At 45.9% G+C, this 24,036-nt stretch overlaps 1 protein-coding gene across 17 annotated transcripts in view; it reads left to right on the top strand.

Annotated features, from left to right (window-relative positions):
- The window catches only part of SLC22A23 (solute carrier family 22 member 23), a 185,902-nt gene that overhangs the window by 40,907 nt on the left and 120,959 nt on the right, over window positions 1-24,036 (top strand). For 8 of the 17 annotated variants that reach the window (XM_059688456.1, XM_059688457.1, XM_059688458.1 and 5 more), the window contains exons 2-3: window positions 1,560-1,663; window positions 6,401-6,555. In XM_059688456.1, coding sequence (XP_059544439.1) covers window positions 1,560-1,663; window positions 6,401-6,555 — 259 coding nt within the window. Of the gene's footprint in view, window positions 1-1,559; window positions 1,664-2,115; window positions 2,214-6,400; window positions 6,556-12,871; window positions 23,935-24,036 lie in introns of those variants that run through there. The other 9 variants (XR_009451905.1, XM_059688470.1, XM_059688468.1 and 6 more) reach the window with 5 other exon arrangements.

Genomic DNA, 24,036 nt, shown 5'->3' with positions numbered 1-24,036 from the left:
CCAGCGGTGCCCCACTCCCCAGTTATCCACTATCAATGAGGCTCTTGGTCCGCCTGTCAGCCTTGGCCCACCATTCCCTTTCTTCCTGAGCCTGGTGTTGACCATCGCTCTGGAAGCCGATGGGTAGAGGAGTTAGTCACTCTCCCAAGTTCTCTGGAGGGTCGGCCATGCCTTGGGGACATCAGTGAGCAAGTGTGTGTCCCAAAGAGTTCAGGTACCCGTGACAGGCGCCCGCCTTCCGGCTCTGCCTGGGCCAGGTGCCTTCCTCCGCAGAGTCTGATGCCGAAGTTCAGCTTTTCCCGAAGCCCCTTGAAGCCAAGACCCACAGCTGAGGACTCCTGGGGGCTCCATCAGGTTTTACAGAAATTGACCTGAGCTTACCATGCCCTTTAAGGACCCCCTACATTATACTCTGGGTCTCAAGACAGATAGACAAGGGGGAGATATTGAAGAAGGCAGAGCAAAGATCAGATCTCAGCCCAGCCTTCCACGCGGCCCATGCCACCCCCACGAATCCTGATTTTGCTTCCAGAACTCCCTCTGTTCTGACAGTCCCCACTGCCTTACCCATCCTGCACCTCTCCAGCTTCCTGCTTCACTCCCCCTCTCCACTGACCTGGGTGACTAATGCTGCCCAGAGCTGGAAGCTTTAGCCACTTCTTTCCACAAGACGGACGGCGTCAGTGTCACTGCGGGGTGACACGGGTGGTGCCACCAGCAGAGACTCCCCATTTGCCCCTTGAGCCCCACGCAGATGGCTATGGATCCAGGGCTGTGTTCTCACAGGTGCTCCCCTGGGACACATGCCACTTCCAGGGAATAAACTTGGGCTTCTCTCCTGTGGCTGCGAAAGGAGAAAAGAAAAATGGGAGGATTATTTTGTTTGTTTATTAAATAATAACACATAGTTTCAAAAATAGTCTAAATGTTGCACTTACTGATTGATCAGCTTTCCCTCCAGGTGCAGCAGATAGCTTTAGAGTGGAATATGGGAAAACACGGGATATTTACAAGCAAAATAATAGGAATGCTTAAAGTTGATATTCCAACACCTGCTATGAGCCCTCTTTATTTTTGACTACTTATGAAGTTTGTGAAGTTTGGGGGGATGAAAACACAAAAATTGCTTTTAATTTCCTCTTGTCATTATCATGCCTGGTCTAAAAAGTTGGCAAGGCCTTCCACCTGCTGGGCCCTGTGACACTCTCAGGTGCTGGTGGCCAGGAACGCGGCCTCCTCGGCTGCTCCCTGCCTTCGAGTGACCTGCCCCAGGTGCCGGGAACAGCAGGAACGCGCATGCCCAGGTTTCACGCGGGTACTTCCTACAGACCTTCATAACCTGCCTCAGACTGAAACGTTACACTGCCTGCTGTGGGCAAATTATATTTCTTGTTGTTGGATTCTCAAAAACGCTGAGGGGCCTCCTAATGGCATACGTGACGTGGCGCCGTAAGTGGCGTCACGGCTGTCACCACAGCCCTGTGTTGCCCTTGTGATTGACTAGCACTGGCATCTGTGTGTGCTTCTCTCTGATCTGTTTTTTATTTGCCCCTCTCTAGTGGGATCTTGTGTGTGATAATGCCTGGAAGGTCCATATCGCTAAGTTCTCCTTACTGGTTGGATTAATCTTTGGCTACCTAATAACTGGATGCATTGCTGACTGGTGAGTACCAACGTGCCCACACGTAAACCTTGGGAAGCCACTGCAAGACTTTGCAGGCTAAAGAGGAGTGGTCAGTGTTAGATGCTGGTACTGTCTTTTCTCTGCCCCAGTGTTAGTGCCGGAACAGGAGCTGAAGCCATCACCTGGAGAATTCAGAATGAAAAGAACTGACCAGTGCCCGTAACAGACCCTTGTGAAGTGAGAATTTAAATTCACTTTAATTTAAATTAAAGAATTTAAATTCTTTAGCTGCAAGAATCTAGCAAAACCAGCCAGCAGCCTGCAGCCCTATCTCCTACTGACAGTCAGTGTTTAGATAGGAAGAGACGGAGGAGTTCGGCTCAGGGCTTTCTGGGTTGAGCCCCGATGGCTTGGATGTATAAGACGCATCAAAAAATGGGGAGAGGAGGACCTAGTGAACTTAACAGGTCGCACCTCAAAATGTCCCACAGGTTTTAGAGAGGGACAGCTCCTGAAGTTGGCTTGGCCAGCAGATGCCTCTGTGGGGCCCATGGGGAGCTGGGCCTGGAGAAGCGGCAGCATTTGGATAACAGATGGGCATCGCAGGCAGAGGCGGGGCAGTGACCAGGTGAGAATGAATATGCTTTACCTGGGTGGGTGAGGAGGTCTAAGGGGTGGAGCAGAGTGCATGGTTTAGAATGAAGTGATGAGGTTGGTGAGGAGGGCGGGGAGGTGGTATTAGAGATGGGAATGATAATAATAATAGCAACAGTGTTGGCAACTGAGCGGTACTGACTGATGACTGTTGCCGGGCACGGTGCTAAGTATTTCCACATGTGAAAATATTCCATCTTCACAGCACCCTGTTTGGAAGGTACTGTTATCACCTCTGTCTTGGAGTGGGAAAACAGAAGCACAGACGTTTAAGTAAAATCCCCCAGTGCACTCAGCTTTCAAGTTGGAGAGGCAGGATTTGGGGCTAAGTCCCACGGCTCAGAGCCTGCCTCTTCTCAAGGGTGCTGCCACTGTATCTCAGGCCTCCTGCGGTCACAAGGGCAGCAGCAGCAGTGACATGTCTGAGTGGGGAGGCAGCTGCCCAGTGTTGACAGGGTTTCAAGTAATGGGACTGCTCAGGGAGAGAGGCATGGGCTAGCTGTTCCCCCTCATCGTTCCTTTATCTATCAAGGAACTTTTGTGTGTGTGTGTGTGTGTGTGTGTGTGTGTGAATAAGGTCATCTTGGACCCAGTAACATAAGAACGATATAGAGCAAATCCCGTATGCCTGTGCCTCCCCCTGGAGCCCTTTGGGCGGGGTTAGCTGAGAAAGCTGGCTCAGCAGGAGCCGGGGCACAGAGCAGTGCGTGGAACCTCGAGGAGTTTTGATACCACTTTCAAGTTCTGGGCATTTCTTTCTAAAAGCTAGCATCTATTTGAGAGTTCCTGGCATTAACATGTGTGATTGCCTGTGTGTTCAGAATTTGCTTAATCATGATTTGTAAATGTTTCTTAAGGACACATTCCCCGGGGACGGGAACAGAGAAGCTGTGAGTGAAGAAGAGGCGTCTGGAAAGCTGTGCAAGGCCCCTGGGGGCTGGCAGGGTGGGGCAAGCACAGGGGCTTTTTTCTAACCAAATCTTGAGCTTAAAGGTGTTCAGAGTAAACTGGATGGATTTAAAAGATACTCCAGTGCTTTAACCACAAGGACTTTTATTTCCCAAATCAGCATTAAAATAGGTTAGGAAGCTACACTAATATAATTCACATCAGTTGTTTCTAAAGAAACGCAGACTGGACTTGGGTTCTAGTTTCCTTGTTCAGTCAATTTATAGGTAAAGCAGATATGGGCCTGTATTAATATCAGCCTGTAACGGGGTTTAAATTACTTAGGGGTGGTTTGTGAATTCTTACTTTTTACGAGCACAGGCTGTTTGGCCTCCCTGATCACACACTAGGACTGGGGACAAAAAGCAGAAGAGTTTGGGTCCTCCTTCAGGAGTAAAAACCAGTGGATCTTGTAGACTCACTTCTCTGCAGTCCCTTTGTCGAGGCCCGGAGGTGGGTGGGGTGCCGTGGGTGATGGAGAGACAGGGAGGGCTCTGTGCTGTGGCTCTTTGAGCATTTGAGTGGGCCTCGGTTGCACTTGGAAACTTTGGTGTTTTCCACCCTTAGCTTTTATTTGTGGCTCTGTGCTCCCTGTGAGCCTTGCCGAAAAGGAAACGGACACGTTTAGAGGGAACTACAGATTCACAGCTGCTGGCCCAGTCACGGCATGTGAGGAAGTTGTCCGAGCTGGGGTGAGCTCTCTAAGACTGTAGTCAGCACATAAAATGTCAAGTGGTACACTTTGTCCTTTAAGAAGTTACCGTTCTCCCCACATGTTTTATTTGGGGACACACATCACATGTTTTAGGATGTGCTAGTTTAGATGTTCCAGGAGACATTCCTGACCGTGGCGCTGCCAGATGACAGCCCTCCCCCCACAGCTGGTTCTTTTGCTAGACATTCGCATTTCTCACCCCAGGAGCCCTTACCCCTTGCCCTCTAGCTCCTGGCTCAGCCCTGGCAGGAGCCCCTTTGCCAGGAAAGGTAACATATTCACAGGCTCCAGTGTCTAGGGTGTGGACATCCTGGGGGGCCATTATTCTGCTCACCAATGGAGCCTTATTGATAAAGCCCTCTGTGTCTCTGCATTACAGATCTAGGGCTGTGGTTTTATCCCTCATCCCTCATGGGGTTCTGCCGGGGAAGGCAGTCCACACGAAAACTCCAGGGGTTCTGACTTACACTTGTTGACCATTTCTTGGATCACTTGCACTTACTTGACAACAAGCCCATTAGGTTGGCACTGACCGGCTGTTCCTAAGGAAACAGGAGGCTAGTTTGGACAAGGGTGGTCTTTCTCGTGACCATGTATGTAGTGTATAAGTGGTGGGCCTGGATAAAAGACCAAGGGCTCTGACTTTGAAGCACAGTTCGTAATAGTAATCTTATTCACTGACTTTAGCAATCATTTCAAAGGGAGAGATTTAAATAGTTTATACAAGTGAAAAAAAAGATCAAGGATCTCTTCTAAAGTATCAGAACATTGTAATTGATCTCGTAGCTCGGCCTCATTTCACTAAACTGAAGGTAACTACGGGGAATGTTAGAAGCCTAAAAAATTCTGAATGAAATTGTGTCCTATAGCACCGCTCCCCCCAAGTTTTCTGGAAATCATATTCATCTCCTTCATAGAGCAAAGCCGTGTTACTGAGCATTGCTGTTGCTTTAACAGCTTTATTGAGAGATAATTTACATTTTGCATATCATAAAGCTCACCCATTTTAAGTGCACAATCCAGTGAGTTTCCGTGTGTTTACAGAATCATACAATCATCACCACACTAAAACATTTCCACCACCTTAAAAGGGACTGTCGTGCCCATCTACATTCATTCCTCATTCTCACCCCCAGCCCTAGGCAACCACGAATCTACTCTGTTTCTATTTGCCTTTTCTGGGCATTCTACTTTTATGTAGATGCCTTGTTATAAGCACGTATAGGCTAATTCAAGGCATTAGTTCAGGGGTGGGCAAACTTTTTGACTCGAGGGCCACAATGGGTTCTTAAACTGGACCGGAGGGCCGGAACAAAAGCATGGATGGAGTGTTTGTGTGAACTAATATAAATTCAAAGTAAACATCATTACATAAAAGGGTACGGTCTTTTTTTTTTTTTTTTCTTTTCTTAGTTTTATTCATTTCAAACGGGCCAGATCCGGCCTGTGGGCCGTAGTTTGCCCACGGCTGCATTAGTTACTCTTCAGGTGTTTGGGCTGCCAGGCTTGGTTTTCTTCCTTTGACAAATAGAATTTCTCTCCAGTTTCTTTGTGAGCTATTCTTCTAGTTCAGGCTTGGTTGGGTTATATTAATATGTATGATTTTTTTTCTCCCTAGTAAATTGATGAAGGAAAACCTGGAAGGCTAGGAAGAGAGGGGTGAAGAACTAGTTACCTTCCATTCCCATAGACCCCCTAACCGCCCTGTAGACCTCTCAGCCACTCTTGAGGAGCACATCACACCCTAGTAGTAGCCGATCTCGCCCGGCTCTGTAATCTGCCAGTCTAGTTTTTTTCTGAAACACAGTGGCTTGGGCTCCTTCCACCCCTTGCTGCCCGGTGGGCTTCGCTTTCAGGTTCACACCCATTATTTAAAGTTGAACTATCTTAGTTTAGTCTAAGTTTAGTTTAAAAATGACTTCTCATCATACAGTTGAAACACACCGGCAGCTGGCTTGGCCCCAGCTCTGGTAGGCTGTGTGAGGTCAGGCGCCTGACTAGTTACCAGCCTGACTAAGGAGATGAAGCTACTTCACTCAGTGTCTCTGTTGACTTTGGTGCCAGTTCCAAAGGTCAGTGATTTCTCAGGACATTTTATGATGGGTGTGTCAAGGTTTACATTTGGGGAGTTGTTATTGATTTTGTTACTCTTGCCTTGAATTATCCTCCTATATACTGAAAAATAGACTTACCAACAGGAATTGGGTTCCTGTTTCAGTTCTATTATGCAGTAGCTGTTTAATCTAGGCCCCCTTTTCCGCACAATGAGGCGGTCGAGCTACATTTCCCCCAAGGGCCTCTCTGTCCCTAGATATGCCACAGTGGGTCTGGACAGTAGGAAGACTTTTAGTCCAGTACTCATTCAGCATCTATTGAGCACCTACTGGATGCTGGGTTTTCAAGGCTGGCACCACGGTCCTGTGTAATGATGACTCCTAATGTTTCCTCTCTGTGCACAGGGTGGGCCGGCGGCCTGTGCTGCTCTGTTCCATCATCTTCATTCTGATCTTTGGCCTGACCGTGGCCCTGTCCGTGAATGTGACGATGTTCAGCACACTCAGGTTCTTCGAAGGATTCTGCCTGGCTGGAATAATCCTCACCTTGTATGCATTACGTAAGTAAGAGTCTTCCCAACCCGTCTTGAAGAAATTGGCGGAAGTGTTTATGGCACCTACGTGGTTCTGGGAAGGGGCTCTGTGCTGGTGGTTTGGGATGGCAGTCTTTTGGAAGTGCAAACTTGAACGGCCTCAGCTGCTGTGAAGACGCTTTCCCAGGTAATGTCATCCAACACCCAGTTTGTCCTGGTCTCTGGCGTGGGCTCAGGACACATCAAAGGACACGAGGGCTATGTAACTGCTTAGAGAAGCAGGATCAGCCCACAGCTGGTGTGGTGGGGCTTTTGCTTTCTTCCAGAATTTTCTGTGTTAATGTTCTGCGCACTTTCAAGTACAGCACATCATTAGGCATCCCTGTGCTTGGTTCCAGAAAAACATACCCTCCACTGCTACCCTTTGTTCTGGGCTCAGTGTTTTCATTGCCTCTGTAAGAGTTTTTCTTCCAGCCCTGGCTGGATAGCTCAGTGGGTTAGAGCATCGTCCCAATACACCATCAGGGCACATACAGGAAGCAACCAATAAATGCATAAATAAGTGGAACAACCAATTAATGTCTCTCTCCCCATTTCTCTCTCTCTCTTTTTTTTAAAATAATTTTTCTTACTTTTTTTCCCCCCGTAAGGCTGTGCAGAGTCTGAATTGTCCACATTCTCATGTGCCTGGATACGGCTTTAAGTGGTCTGGACTCAAATCCCGTGCATTGGTACTAGAAGAGTAAATGGCAGTATTTGTTAGTATTTGCTCTTTTTAGGGTGAAAAAAATTTTTTCTGCATTAATTCCTCATTTTTGTTGGACATAATAACTCTCCCATCCAATCTGGTTATGTTTTACTTCTTTGAAGTTGGTGTTTTCTGGAATACAGCCACAAACCCCTACGAAGGAGAGAGGTTTTAGGCATGAATGTTTTTACTTATTTTCTAGTTTTTATGCTTTTTAATCACCTGGTGAAAAGAATTGTTAGGAATAATGTAAAATTATTTATAATATTTTTTGTCTTTTTCTTTTCCTCTAACAACATGGGTAGGAGTCAGTTATAGATTAAGTAGCATTTTCCAGTGAGGTCAAATAAGAATAGTCCTATTTCTCTTAAGTGCGCTTATTAAAACTAGATAACACGCCCTAACCGGTTTGGCTCAGTGGATAGAGCATCGGCCTGCGGACTGAAGGGTCCCAGGCTCGATTCCGGTCAAGGGCATGTATCTTGGTTGTGAGCACATCCTGAGTAGGGGGTGTTCAGGAGGCAGCTGGTTGATGTTTCTCTCTCATTGGTGTTTCTAACTCTCTATCCCTCTCCCTTCCTCTCTGTAAAAAATCAATAAAATATATATTAAAAAAAAAACAAAACTAGATAACACTTTCAGGTTACTTGAATTTTTGTCCCTCTATTATCTAGAACTAGAGGCCCGGTGCATGAAATTCGTGCACTGCGGGGGGGGGGGTCCCCTCAGCCCGGCCTGCACCCTCTCGCAGTCCAAGAACCCTTGGGGAATGTCCAAGTGATGGCTTGGGCCGACCCCCACCACCCCCCTGCCCCCCCAGCTGGGGAGCAGGCCTAAGCCATCATTCAGACATCCCTAGTGCTGCCACGGATAGTCAGTGCATGTCAGCTCCTGCCTTGAGCGTCTGCCCCCTGGTGATCAGTGCACATCATAGCAACCAGTAGTTCCACCGTTCAGTCGATTTGCATATTCGCCTTTTATTATATAGCATGGGATCGGGCCAAAACCGGCCTGCAGGATTGGGCTGAAACTGGCTCTCTGATATCCCCTGAGGGGTCCCGGATTTTAAGAGGGTGCAGGCCAGGCCAAAGGACCCCACCAGTGCATAATCTGGGCTGGGGAGGGACATGGGAGGTTGGCCAGTGGGGGGGGGGACTACAGGAGGGCTCCAGAGCATGTCCAGCCCATCTCACTCAGCCCCGATAGGCCAGACCCCAGCAGCAAGCTAACCTACTGGTTGGAGTGTCTGCCCCCTAGTGGTCAGTGCACATTGTAGTAACTGGTCGGCCTGTCGACTGTCTGTCCCCTGGTGGTCAGTGCACATTATAGTGACTGGTCGACCGGTTGACTGTCTACCCCCTGGTGGTCAGTGCATGCCATAGTGACTGGTCAACCAGTCGACTGTCTGCCCCCTGGTGGTCAGTGCACATCATAGCGAGCGGTTGAGTGGCCTTAGCATATCATTAGCTTATTATGCTTTGATTGGTTGAACAGATGACTGGACACTTAGCATATTAGGCTTTTATTATATAGGATAGAAATATAATCTGTAACATAGTATTAGAGTCACAGAGAAGAAATGGACATAGAGAAAGGCTACAGGTATATTCTCTGAATCCACAGTCAGCAGTTTTGTCATCTCCCAGCACTGAACTGTTTCCAGTCTATTTGCATTTATTTTGGAGCCCTTGCTTCTTAGGGAGTTCTTTAGGAATATATGTGTTCCAGGTCAGTGGGTCACAGTCATGGCTGTTTGGAGGTTTTATTTCTTTGAACAGCGTGAGTATTGGGCTTAAAAGTTTCCCGGTAAAATTCCTGTGCTGTTCTCTGGCCCTGCCCACCCATTGGTCTGTGCAGAGGAGCAGCTTCCTCACCTTTAAAAAAAAAAAATGTTCTTATTGACTTTTTTTTAGAGAGAAAGGAAGGGAGAGGGATGGAGAGATAACAATGTCGACGAGAGAGAAACATCATCAATTGGCTGTCTCCTGCGTGCCCCCTACTGGGGATCCAACCTGCAACCCGGGCATGTGCCCTGTCCAGGAATCGAACCATGACCTTTTGGTTCCTGGGTTGACACTCAACCACTGAGCCACACCAGCCAGGCTCCCCACCCTTTTTTTGAGGAGACTCCAGGCCCTGCTCTCAGACACTCATTTGAGCTGCATCTGTGTAGGTTTGTGAGGCTTCTGGTTCTCCCAGGAATCTAGGCCTTCCTTGAGGATGGCCATTGAAGGGGACAGCTGTGCATGTTGACAAACTAGAATAGCTGCGCTTCAGAAACTTTGCAGAGAGTGTAACCTCAGCCTACCACATGAGTATGTATCAGACTTGGAGAGAATATCAAGCACAGATGACATATCGGTTTTGTCTTGCATGCCAACTGCTCATGATAGATTGAGATTGCTAGTGAGCCCAGGGAGCTCAGGGACCTGGAGAGAACACCTTGATCCATTAGCCACGTATGCCTGGGAGAAGGAAGATGGGCGGAAGGGCTGCCTTGACCTGACATTCACCTCTGCACAGATCCTCCCTGAACTACGCCAGACCAGAAGAGCACTCCCCCGGAACTACATCGTTTCAGCCTCACCTAGAATCGTTTTACTGACTTGTGTTGTGATATCATGCCATTGGCTCTGTGAAAGTTGTTGCTATATTTACTGTGAAAATGAAGCTAAGGCTGTTTGTATTTTTCCCCAGGAGATTACATAGTAAACTCTTTACAGTAGGAAGTGCTCTTTCCTTTTGGAACCATACAAAGAATGTGCTTACCCTTGGAAATTGCTGTGCTTTTGTCTCACAGGCACAGAATCATCTGCAGGCATCTGCAAACTTTGTTTCTGTAAAAAGCCAGTTAGTAACTATTTTAGGCTTTGCAGGTCTCTGTTACAACCACTCAGCTCTGCTATTGTACCACGAATGCAGCCATAAATAACATGTAAGTGATGAGGTGTGGCTGCATTCCAATAAAACTTTATTTGCAGAATAAGTGGTGGGACAGATGTGACCAGCAGGCTCTACGATTCCAGCTACCGATGTAAGTGAGTCTCTCTGTCCTTTGACTGCTAGGAAGCTTAGAAAGCTCAGAGTCTGATCTCGCATGTGCGTGGGCCTGGTAGGCTGAGCTGTAAATCAAGCCTCTCTCCTAGTTTCATCTAAACTTTTCTACTGTAATTTCTCCTTTGTCCCATTTCCTGTCTCTATAATATAAGTGTTATTTTTTATATGTATCTGTATAAGCAGTCTTAAATTATTTCTGAAATAAAGCAGGGAATAAATAGTTATTGTTTTCTTAGATTGGAATTACATATGAAACATCATAATAAATACCATTGCAATGAACAAAATTCCAAGCATCAACCAGTGGTCCACTGTCTGAGCTAATACAATACCTGGTATAGCAAAATTAAAATAAAGCAAAAGGACATAAATGATTAGTTGGAGTTCACTGAGATAGTATTTAAGCAATATAAATAAGGGGCCAGTGATTGAGAGATGGCAGGAGAGCTAAGCTTGGCGGGGGAGAATCAGAGAGAGGCCTTAAGTTGTGATGGGCAGGCAGGATTGGGGAAGGATGTGGTGCTCGCTGGCCTGGGCAGCCCGTCTCTCTGTCAATCCTAGATCAGGACACTGATAGTGATGAAAAGTTAAGAGACAAGCTCCCCGTCAATAGGGCAGATGACTGAATTTCCAGATCAGTGTGCTTGCCAGCATTTTATACACGAGTAATCCATGGGCTTAGTTAATATTTAAGAATTTTTTTTGCTTAAAGGAAATTATTGATAATCTCTGTCACAGTGTTGAAGTATTTCTTGACTCTAAAGAGAAGTTTTAAACTTTTGGGCATTGATTGTTTGGAAAATACATTTTTAATGGTCCGGACTTTTTCTACTCCTTCACCATGTGGTTTTCATCTCACTAGGTGTGCTGGAAAGGCCTGCACTTCCTCAGAGAGAACTGGATGTCATTCCTTTTATCAGTCTTGCAGGTGCTTGGCAATGTTCGCAGGGAAAGTAATGATTTTTGCAGATTCCCGTTTCTTGTGTAGCCTGTGGTGTGGGTGGACTCTGAGTTTTAAGAAATGCTGCTGACTTAGGAAAGTTTCTGCTTTATATGCAAGGCTGCTTGAGGATTTCTCATGCTTTGGAATTTTTCTAAGGTACATTCCAGTTAAATACTCTCTCCTTTAGACTTTTGTTTCCTTCAAGTCAACATAGGAGCATGTGGTTGCTGGCTAGGACATAAAGCAGAGATCACTGGCATCTTCCCCAGGAGCCGTTCATGGAAGCAGAGTGCACACTGGCGAGAGCCAGAGAGAACAAGGGAACTGAGGGTGTGTGCAGGCCTGCAGTCTGTTTCCTGCCTGCCTCTGAGGCCACCCGGAGACTCTGAAATAACTAACTGTACTTGAGCTACATCAGTAGCTTAATTGTACCCCTTTGCCTTTGAGCAACAACAGCAGAAAAGGGTAGAAAATCTTAGCTGGGCAAGGGGCAGGGAACTACAGATCCAGGAACGAGGAACTGATCACCTGATGGTTTATGAAAATAAAAGTCTTATCAAAGACTAAAGAGAGAGGCATGTTTCAGTCGAGTCAGACATGGTTTGTGGTGGCGTGAATTCTTTTTCCAGCTCAGACCAAAACATTATGCACAGGGTAACACAGAATTGTTTAAGATGTGTCTTTCAACAGAGGCCAGTGGGAGATTATTGCTTTTTAATCTGATTTGATGCTGGATATAATAAGTCCTATGGGAGAAAAATATTCTTTGAAACATGAATACTTTGTTTTTCTTCTCATTTGATCTATGTCTTCCCCTTCTCTACCATTAAACTACCCGCCCCCCACCCCCCATTTGAAATAATGAGCACTGCTTTTTGTTGCCAGAGACTGTACCCAGTTACTGTGGGCAAGTGAACATCTTTTATTTATTTATTTATTGCCTAATAACAATAAATAATTTTCTTGAGAACTTTTCTTAAAGCTTCATATTCTCCTAATAACCCTCCTTATACCCAGATAGCTTTGAATATAATCAAGGAGTGACGATAAATTTCACAGGTGACTAAGTTACTGATTACTTTACAAAATTAGAAGCCAAGTCTTAACTGGTAAACAGACTCAGAAAACTCTCCAGTTTGCCTTGGGCGGGGCGATGTTCTCTTTCTCACATTGCACGCATAGCCTTAGACTCTCACTGAAACGGCTGAGTAATATCTGATGTGCTGGGGTGAGGTGATTTTTCCTCCTCACTATTGCATCTATTTCTATAATGTGATGTTTTTCTGAACTAATATTCCTTGGAACATATTTTATTCTACAGGGTTATTAAGCATCATAGCTGTGCTGTACATTTTTAAAAACCACCTGAACCAGACAGCTCTGTGTAGCGAGTTATTGAACTGTGGAATGAATAAAGTGAAGACTGCTGAGCTGTAAATTAGTAGAATGGAGATTGCCATTGTCCAATATGCATGACTTCAACCGTCTTGTGCTTCACTTCCTCTGGGGAGGGAAAGTTTCACGAATGCATGCTTGGTTATGGTCATCTATAGGTCTCTCTCTCTGCGCCCCACCCCTTTACCCCCCAACTTCAGATACCTGGGCCTTGCTAATGGCAGCAATAATCCCATTCTTCTGGTGGGACCAACTCTTCTGATGGTTTTTCCACCAAGGAAGTGAGTCACAATTTCCAAACACCTTTGACAAATTATTGTATATATTTTTAAAGAGCTTCAGAAGAATTTCAGTTGTATCCAGGTTCAGGCTGGGAAATCAGAGCGATTGAAGTTTCACCCATGTTTGTATTCACTGGAAACACACTGCTAACCCTGCAGGCAAGCTGTGAAAAGCAAAGGAGTAAATGCATCAGCAAAAGTCCCGAAGCCCTTGTCCTCCACCACCCCGTCTTCCTCTGCCACACCTCTGAGGAGTCACAGCGCCTGGTCTAACCGCAGTGTTGAGTGACCACAGCTCCTGGTTGGGAGTTTAATCCCTAGGCAGAGACATGTGGCAGCTGGTCAAGGCAGGGCTGGTCACCCTCTGAGACTAGAGGGCTGAGTCATCCAGCAGGTAACCAAACAGGCCACTGAGGACTAATGTTTCTGAAAGTTGTACCAGCCCTTCAAATAAAAATTATTGAACCTCTTTCTGTTCCTACTGAATATTAGCCAACCTTGGATTTATAGCAAGACTTTTCTTTGAGGGGAAAAAAATGAACTGCCTGTATGTCTTTAAGGGCTTGTAAGGATGTATCACCTTATCTGCATGTTAACAGTGGAGAGTCAGGGCAGAGGTAGAGTAAGTGGCTCTGTGGCATCGTTGGGACCCATACACCCACTTTTCTTTTGTCCAGAAGTTAGGGCAAGGGAATGTATAAGTAAGCTGCTAAGTGCACATTTCTTTGGGTGTTTTGAATTCATTGAAGATAGTCCTATCTCAAAATCAGAAGGAAAAACAGCAAATATGTAGATATCTGGCATTTTAAAATTAGAGTATTTGGTGGAGGATGGTATTAAAGCTGTGTGTGTCCCTAAGGACTAAGTTTCCCCCAAACTGGTGTGTGAGTGCTTCATTTGAAACGAAGCTGTTCCTCACACTATAAGGGGACGCGGACAGATCTGGAAATCAGGAGATCCGAGCTGTAGTGTAGAATCCACAGTGGACCGACTCTGTGTCTGACAAATTGCTTTGTCTCTAAGCCTCTGCCTCCCACTCTGTAAAGTTGGGGCACGAGTTTTCAAATTTTGTACTATGGGGTCCCTTCCCTGAGCCATTTGTGGGGAGAAATGGTTAGAAAACAAAAACAAATGGATTCTATATGACCCTGTTTAATACTGCTGTAAAAATAACTAACAACAAAACCAAATGGACAACCTCTGTCTCCTTGTACCTTCCAGTTTTAGAATTCTGTGGCTTTTGAATTCTAAGCTCAACCAGTAAGCCTCCTTCAGTGTTTAAGATTTCGTAGCTCTTGGAAGGGGGGCACGAAACCAGGGGTGCTTGCTCCCCAGTGATGTCCTTCTCACCCACACATTAGAGTTATCGGACTTCCATCTTTGCTTTCTGTGAGGCTGCTGCACTGTGTCTACCAGGGTCATCTGGGAAGAGATGGAGTGATAGGGGAGGATTAATGGTTAACAGCCTCCCTTTCCCCATGGTTCTAGACCTCTTGTCAACAACTCCCTTCCCAACCCATCTGGCTCGCTCAAGTCTCCTTTCTTACCATACTTTTGCTGGGTAGACTCACAGGTCTCCAGGAATCCTATTGCACTCTACAGAATTTTCTGTTCTCACCTAGAAAAACAGGATGAGACATAAAGCTAAAAGCTGTGCTGCTTAGAACAGGGGGTTGAGGAGAAGTAAGAGAGCAATATTGGACTGATTTTATTTTGTTTTATTTTTTCACTCTTGATACAAAATAAAAGAGAGAGGAAATAAATCAGTCACCTGAAACCAAGTAAGGATACCAGGCTTCTTCAAAACGTATATGGGGGGAAGTAAAATCATTATTGGTTTGCCAAGTCTTATGTTAGATGTTAGCAAAAAACATGATCTGGGCTGAGAGGACAGAGAGAAGTATAACTCAGATGATGCAGAGCCATACTATCACTCATGTGGTTAGCCACTGTGTTACTCTGTGTCATGCCAGATAAACTCTACTGCAGATAGTTTATTTTGTTTATTGGTGACTCTTGTGGAAATACAAGACTTCTTTCTCCCTCACTCATTTGCTTGGCAAACATTTGAGGGCTTACTGGGTGCCAGGGGAACGACAATTGGTTACCTTGAGTACTTACTGGGCATTGCCAGATGCCTTGCACACATAGACACCCACTTTCCTGCCTCCAGGACACTCAGGTTCGTGAGTAAAGATGCAGGCACAGGCCCTGGTTAGAGAAAGAGTGCTGGAAAGTGACCTCTGAGTCATGAGTTTTGTAGGAAAGTAGGTGTTTGCTATTTGCAGTGGGTACTCAGAGGCCAAAGGAGCCCAGTGTGTTTTGGGTGCTGTGGATGGTTAGAGACTGAGGGAACCTGGTGCATTCTGGGTACTGTGGTGATTAGGAGCCAGTGGAATAGCTGAAATCACCTAGAGAAGAAATTGAGTAGAGATAGGAGATCCAGTTGAGGGAGAGGGGAGGGAATAGCCTGACTGGTCAGTGGAAAGTACGAATAGGCTGATAACCAGGGAGCTAAGGAGGGTGCCTGATGAGAGAGTCACATGATGCAAGACAAGGATTGAGAAATGTCCATGGGATGTAGCAACCATTGCCTAGTAGGTCAGAGGTAACTGGAGCAAACACAGCTTTAATTCAGTTTAGTGATTAATGTAATCTAAATTATTTCACGCAAAGGTTTTTGTTCATGTATTCCCCAGAAGAGTACTGTCTTGTTATTATATCAAATGTTTTAGAAAGAAAATACATTTCTTATTGTGATAAAATAAAATTTACCATTTCTACAACTTTTTAAGTGTACGGTTCAATGGTTTAAGTACATTCACTTTTTTGTGCAAGAAAATTATGTTTTAAACAATGGTCAGTGTTCATTGTAATAGGGTAGAAAAAATTGAATTGGAAGCCAAATCAGTAATGACTTTCTCACCCCAAGTCACCTGAAACTAAGTTAGCATGGCTCAGTAACTGGAAATTCACAAATACAGCTGAGTTAGAGATGCCTGTTTGTTCTCCACATGATGTCAAGGGAACAACAATTGGGTGCCAGGGGAGCAACACTGAAGGCAGGCCATGTGAGCCCATGTGCACGATCACAGGCAGCCATTGACCAGATCCGGGGAAGGATCCCAGCGCTGGATGCAAGCCAAGTCCCACCACTTGCGAGCGCACTGTGATCTTGGATAAGGTACTTAACGCTAAACCACTTTTCTCACGGATGAAAGATTGAGCGCAGGCTCGAGAGTGTGAATGTCATCGCCATCAGTAAACCGTGAATATCTAGAGAAATGGTGGGCAAGTGTGTTTGTGGGCTGCCTCTGTGCAGCCCGGGCTGGGCTACCCCTTCCTCTGGCAGCCGGCCCTCTCAGGAGAGGGCCTCTCCGTGGTCACAGCAAGCTTGGAAAACATCACTGAAGAGGAACTCTGAATTGGGGCTGGCTACTAGCTTCTGGTCACATTGGAGAACCACTGTGGTCGGGGGGGGAGCGGGCATGAGGCTAAGAGCTTGCTTCATGATTGACTCTCTAGAGGCCAGCTTGATAAAGTACCTCTCCCTTAACATCCGTTCAGAGCTCCATGAACTGCACTTTAAAAGTCCGAACCATGTCAGGGCCAGGAAAAGGTAGTAGACCAATGGAAAAACTCTCTGGACAAATCATACACAGGAACCTTGGCCCTCATGGACAGCAACACCCGAGTATTCATCACACCCAGAATACTCCGTTAATCTCTGAGAAAAGATACTGAAGAAATAGAACACTGGTAGCCATTGTCAAGATTTATCTTACACATGTTCACAAAAGCTCTCCCTTTCCCTTCCCTATAGTACCAATTCTGCTTTGTAAAACATGCCTCTACACACTTTCTCTGTATTTTTAAACATGAATTCACAGAGCCTGCTTGGTGTCCCCTCCTGCAGCTGCTGACCTGCTCTGTCCTCTCTGTGGTTGTGTTTTGCTGTGAATCTTCATTTGCCTTCCTTCATGTAAGGATGATGGCAGTTTATTGGGGATATGATCTGTGTGCTCCCAGGATAGGTACCTGTGTGAGGAGTGTTGCTTTGAAATAGCACAGGATTTGTTTTCTGTTGTGTTTCCAAATGAGTCTCCTAGAGGAAAAGCTGTTCAGGCACCACCTTCCAATTGCTGGTCCAAGGACATGTAAGACCTACAAATATTGGTTGGCTGGTTTCAATGACCCTGCTGGAGAAGCCCTCCCTGTGTGAACAAACCCTCCCCATCCAGATTGGCCTTTAGTGCCCATGTGCCCGAGGCTGAGCAGTGATGCCCTGTTAGGCTCTTTCTGGGTTGTGCGGACCCACCCATCTCTTCTCTCTGGAGTCAACTCCATGGCTGGCAGGCAGATTCTCCCTTTGCCATGTTTACAGCTCCCACTGACCGAGACCCTGGGTGCCTTTCTGGTGATAGTCTGTGAAGTCGGACTCACAGACCCTCTGGGTGTCTTTAAAACTGTGACCTCTACCCTGATAGAAGCCAGCCTAGGAGTCCAAGGAGCCAGGAAAGGGTTATACTGGGTCAGGATGCTCTGCTGTCTGCACGGCATTCCCCTTGACCAAGTAGGACAGCTCATGGGCCCAGGAGTGGTGCCCCCTCTGAGCCTTCTGCACGGAACACAGAGACCAGAAAATCATGGGTCTCTGATTGAGGGCTCTGCATTCCCTTCGTTTCCCACTCTGTGGGCCTTCGATGATTCTTGTAGGAAAGAGTGCCTGTGTCCAGCCTGAGTTCATTCTGTCCACTCCTTTGAAAGCTGAAAGGTGCTGCATCCTTTCACCCGGTGCCTTTGGGAAGCACCTCTGCTTGATATTTGTTGGGGGTCAGGTCTGGGCAAGGGCTCAGAACTCCCTCCAGACCACGGGCAGGGGAGGAACTAAGGACCAGTTCCTTCCAGCCTAGCTCCCCAGCCATATCAGTCTTACAGAAGAGAGAAATTTTGCTAGTTCCAGTGTGACTTGGGATTCATGACTGTTTCTTCCCTGGCATCTATTTAATTTGTCAAACTGGCATTGCTGTGTAAGGCCCTGGGCTCAAAATGCAGAGGTTACAAGGGGCTCTTGAGATGAAGGAGAACATGGGGGCAGATATAACTTATCCTTGTTGATACATATTCTTGGCTTCTTTGTGTTTGGGTGGGAGCATGTGACTGTTCTTACTTACTATACGGGAGGTGCTTGCTGGGAGGCCCCTGGCCCTTCATCCCTAGTCATTTGGTCTCTATTTAGCTGGCCTTAGTGTAGAGCCTGAAGCATGATTTTGTCTGCTTTCCCATATATCACTTCCATGCATGCATAGATAGATAGATAGATAGATAGATAGATAGATAGATAGATAGGTGGGTAGACTCAATTCTTTCCTGTTGGAAAGAATCAGACAGTCTGATGTGCAGCGTTAGGCAGAGAATAGCCGAGGTGAGCCTTGCACTGCGACCTCCCTTCCTGTGCCCTCTAGCATGTGCACGGCATGAACATGTAGTAAGGAGTAAAACAGAGAGACTGAAGAGGTCATGATGATAGTTGTTTGATAACAGTAATAGCTAGTTATTGAGCATTTTCTAAGTTCAGGTACTGGGTGAGGCTACTTACTCACAAACACATATTTTAAAACTTTTGTATTGACTATATACAGCAGATCCTACTAATAGCCTCATTTTACAGATAAGGAAACTGAGACCCCTAATCTCTGGACCGTATCTACTTCACTATCAGGGCCTTTATGCAAGAGCTAACATTTATTAGACTTTTACAGTATACTTTGATGCTGTGCCAAGTACAATATAGGTATTTCATTCAATCCACCCCAGAATCCTGTGATCTGGGTACTATTATTGTCCCCATTTCACAATGGAAACCTGAGTGTAGGTGAAGTAACTCGCCCAGGTCACATACCAAGAGCTAGAGGAGACGGAGCTGGACCACAGGTCTCCGTGGCTCTAGGGCTCATGCTTCTTAACCGCTGAGTTGGTCCAAACAGCCCTCTTCTCCTTTGACTTAAATATGTTGTTATAATATTTAAATATTTATTTAAATGTGTGCAAACATCCCATAAGGAGTTTGGATTAGTTCTTTAAGTCTAAGATCAAATGTTAACAATATCCAATTTCAAAATGAATACAGTGCAAATTAATGGTGGTCAGTGGATGTGATGGATGGTGGTTGTCTCCTGGAATGGAGTCACCCTTGCTGGTTAAATAGCAGGAAGGCGTAGCTTCACATTGAGTTTCATATTTTATCTGTTTTGGCATTTGGACTTGAAAAATTCCAGTGCATACAATGCCTTGTTTCACAGATTTTGCTGTCTAAAATAGCATTAACAATTTGAAGGCTTTGCCAGCATGGAATACTCAACCTCCATATTTTCCCACTGCTCACGAGCACACTTCCATCACTCACATTGATGGGTGCCTCCTGACAGCTCTCCTAACCTCCCCACTTCTCCTAAAGAGAAAGCTTGATTTGTGGCATTATTAAAAGATTAATTAAATAGGTATTTAATCCACTAATGGCTTGAAATGAGATGAGGAACCTACATTATTGCTTGTTTCCTAGTGCTCTTCTGGTGGTGAGCTGTTCTTACAGAATCCACAGACACACACTCCTGCACTCAGCCTGGCACAGGCTCAATCACTGTACAGTGTGGTACCTCAGTTCTCCTGCTTCTTTATTCAAACCACCATTAAGTTCATTTGTGTGGCCTTTCACAGTGACGTTTCCTCTTTGCAAGTACAAATCTAGATGTGGCGTGGACTCAGAAATCTAGGTTATAGCGGCTGATCCAGACCACCCAAGTTACACTTACATTAATGTAGACTAAGATTTTCATTGACCTGAGAAGATAAAGTTTGAAAATTCTCGTGGACTGCCAAGAATGCATCCACAGATGCAGCCTTCCCAGCCTGCTTCAGGAACCAGCATTCCAGGGTCTAGCCCCCTGGTGACCCACTGTCCCTGTCCTCATTCCTGCGCACTGCACCACTGGGTGGGTGACTGGGCGTATGCCTGCTCCCTGTTCCCCTGTCCCTTCCATGATTCAGCTTCCACTTGGCCTCTGGCCTTGTACTCCAACATCCTGAGGGCGAGGTACCTTCCTAACAGCCCCTCTTCCCAAGGAGCTCAGCCCGCCTGGTGTGACCTCTGCCCAGGGAGTCACCACACAGAGGCTGTGCAGAGATGCAGCAGAGAAGGGGCTGGGAAGCTTCCCCAGGGCTCAGGCCACAGAGGGACATGTGCGCCAGATGACATGTTTGGAGTGGAGAGCTATCGCTGGCTTTTTGAGAGAGAAAGTTTGGAGGAGATAACTCTGTGTGTTGTACCCTTCTTGTCCTCTGGACTGCCATGAAGCAGTAATAGTTTGTGCCATTATACAAGCTTGAACCAGTAGTTTCCTCTTTGATGAAGAAGGCACCCCTGAAAAAAGTTAAGTGGAGAACTAGACTTCCATATCTGTATTTCCCATAAATGAAATGCACCCAGATCACTCCGCTTCTTGGCAGTTTTATCACTGAAAAGATGGTCTTCTTCGCAGCCATCGTTCAGTTTCCTCATTTCACGTGGGCTTCTTGCGCCTGATGCAACACCGCAGACCCAGCACGTAGAAGGGTTGTTGTCAGAAGTTTCATGTGAGCTTGGAGCTGTCTGGAGAATCGGGTTACTCTAGGAGACATGAGTCTTGTTCTTCCAAAGGATTTAATTGAATTACAGAATGTGCCACCCTGGGAGGCCCACGCTGGAGTCCTGGGACCTCACAGTGCCCAAACCCTGTTTTCCCTTTGTAATCATTACCCCAAAACACAGTGGTGTTCTCTGACCTGTGGCTGGATCGGATTTTCCATTTCCTTTGTGGGGTCACCGTAGGTTCTTATTTCATGTTCTCTTCGGGGAATAATTGCTCTTTTGCTGTTTTTCCAAGCTCTCCTTTTTGGCATGTTTGCTGTGTACCTTGTGACAGTGGAAGCGAATGTTTGCACAGTTGGCTTTTCGTTCCATCACTGCTGCTCTGGCGTCTGCGGGGAGGAGGGGGGAGAGTGTGCAGACCGAGGGCTCTGCTGCCTTCAGCAGGCTAGAAGATATCCCTTTGGTTCCCATCACCCACCCCCTCTAGTTTTTTAAATATTTTTTATTGATTTCAGAGAGGAAGGGAGAGGGAGAGAGGATATAGAAACATCAATGATGAGAAAGAATCATTGATGGGATGCCTCCTGCATGCCTCCTCCTGGGGATCGAGCCCGAAATCCAGGGATGTGCCCTGACCGGGAATCAAACCTCGACCTCCTGGTTCATAGGTCAACACTCAACCACCGAGCCACGCCGGGCAGGCTCCTATCCCCTTTTAAAAAGGGATGGTAAGGCAACTTGGAATGAAAGAATAATGGAAAACCTTGGGATAATTACCTTCCAAAAGGTTATGCAGACCTCTGATCTCTTCAGTTGAAAATGATTAGGAACAGTTTATAAACACGAACCCGAAGAATTTGGGCAAAGGAGCAGGAACAATGGTTGTTACATGTCTAAGTTATAAATGAAACCAAATGGGGAAATGCATGGTTTTGTTATTTCCCCAAATCTCTCTCACACATACCTTACAAGACAAGGGAAATCAATGGTGGTAAACTGTTGTAAAGAGGTTTAGAGCAGAGTTCTGCATGAGAACTCGCTGCAGTGATGGGAATGGTGTCTGCACCGTGCAGCCCTCTAGATGCTGGGCACATGTGGCTACTGAGCATTTGAGACGGAGGGACTGAATCTAACTTTAGTTCATTTTAATTAATTAAGTTTGAGTAACCACAAGTAGCCCGTGGCCACACTCGGTCAGCTGTGCTGGAAATAAATCATCTCTGTGTGATCTGTGGCACCGCCTCTGACCTTCCCACCAAGTTCCAGATTCAGATATCCAGCTCCCTTGTTGAGATTGCACTTGGATGTCCAATACGTCTTTCAAATGCAGTGTGGCCAAACAGAACCCTAATTCCAGTCTTTCCAATCTCAATAAATAGACCCACCACCCATGTAATTGCTCAAGCCAGAAACATTTGTGTCACCCTTTATTCTTCACACTCCCCCTTGATCAGCAAGTCCTCTCAGCTCTTTCTCCAAATTATATCCTGAATTCCTCACTTTCTCTCCACCTCCACTGTGGCAAAGCCACCTTGTTTCTTGCCTGGAAAACCATAGCACTTGCTGGTGGATCTTGCTGCTTCCCACTCAGACCTCTACAGCTAATTCTTCACTTACAACCAGGCTGATATTTACATAACCACCAATGTCAAACCCTCTGATAGACAATAGTAGCTTCCCTATGACTCTGCTCACATGACATCTGCAGAGCTTTCTCACACCACCCATATACTCATCACCCAAATAATTCCTCTAGAGTCATCCACTTTTTTCAAGCATCTACCACTCCCTAAAAATATATTTATTTATTTGCATCTCCATTCATACCTCCTAGTTGTTCTAGAGTGAACTCCACCAAAGCAGGAACCTATTATTCTTGTTTTCCACTATATCTTCAGTATATAGATTTGCACCTGGACAGAATGAGTGTCTATATATGAGTTGGCTGAATGAATGAATGAATTTATGGAACATGATGAAAATCTATGTATGCAGCACTATAACAGAATAGATATAATTGTAAAATATTACAGCTGGATGAACTAGAGTTCTCTTAGTTCAATTTCCACATATTAAACATGAGGAAAAAGGACAATTGATATTGTCACATATATGAATAGTAGAGATAATTTGCTAAAATTTCTCATGAAAGCCTCCTGAACTAGACAGATTTGGACTAGATGCCAAAAAAATTGGTTGTATTCTAAACTGATCCCTCAGTCGTATCCTGCAACTATTGATTGATAAATTCATAGCAGCTAGAATAAGTTCTCTGTGACTTGGTGAGGACATATGTGTACAAATGTTTTAACAAGCACAAAATAGGGATGGTCCATAATGAATGATAACATGGGGTCACCATCTTCCTTTTCCTACCTTACCACTATTAGTCGACTCTCCCTGAGTCTTGGCTTTTGTCTTCGCCATAATCCCATGAGAGGGGCTGCAGCTGCTCCTCCATCCTCCGTACGGAGCATAGTGCCTGCCTCCAGTAGATACTCAGTAGGAACTTCTGAGGAATGAGTAATCATCACTACAAGATGGGAAAACTCTTGCCAGGGGGTACTAGGTAAGTTTAAGAAACTTTCCATCATTGTGAAGAGTCAGGGTATCATTTCTCTACATTCCATTGATGCAGTTCATTTGCTGAGTGGAACCGGTGTCAGCAGTGAACACGCTGGGTAATTTGTGTTGGTGTGCAGGGCTTTCGGGCAGCACTCCCACTTCAGGTTAGAATCCTTGGCACAAATTCTGTAAAGCCGACAAGACCTGAAACTAATGTTTAGAAAATTTAAAGAGACAAGTTCTAAATACTCTACATCCTTCACTTGGGGTTCAGTTGTGCATAACGGACAGGAATTCCAAAGATCCAGCATGGGGTAGATGCCAGCTCCCAGTTTTCATCTAGCCCTTGGCAGAGGAGACGGACTGAGGTGGCCACAGGTGACACATCTCGGCCAGGTTACTCCTTACAGTGGTTTTCAACCTTCTGGCCCTTTAAATACAGTTCCTCATGTTGTGACCCAACCATAAAATTATTTTCATTGCTACTTCATAACTGTAATGTTGCTACTGTTATGAATCGTAATGTAAATATCTGATATGCGGGATGGTCTTAGGCGACCCCTGTGAAAGGGTCGTTCAACCGCCAAAGAGGTCGTGACCCACAGGTTGAGAATCGCTGCCTTAGAAGATAATTAAGCCTCGGGCAAGCACCAAGGGCACCCAGACCTCTGGGCCCCTGGGAGCATGGGGTTTACTTCAGGCTCTGAGGACTTCTTTTGGGAGAGCCTGTGGACTAAGGTGATTGCAGACGTGAATGGAATGCTTGGCCTGGCACTGCCTCACACTAGAACTTGATGAGGTTTGGGCAGGGAGGAAAGAGGGGTGGGGCAGGGGGCGGGGTTCAGGATGTGCTTAGCGTGCTCTGCATTCTTTTTTTTTTCTGCACTTCCTT

This window comes from Myotis daubentonii, chromosome 3 (assembly GCF_963259705.1).
Source record: "Myotis daubentonii chromosome 3, mMyoDau2.1, whole genome shotgun sequence".
Taxonomy (NCBI): domain Eukaryota; kingdom Metazoa; phylum Chordata; class Mammalia; order Chiroptera; family Vespertilionidae; genus Myotis; species Myotis daubentonii.
This window is presented reverse-complemented; position numbering and strand designations above follow the sequence as displayed.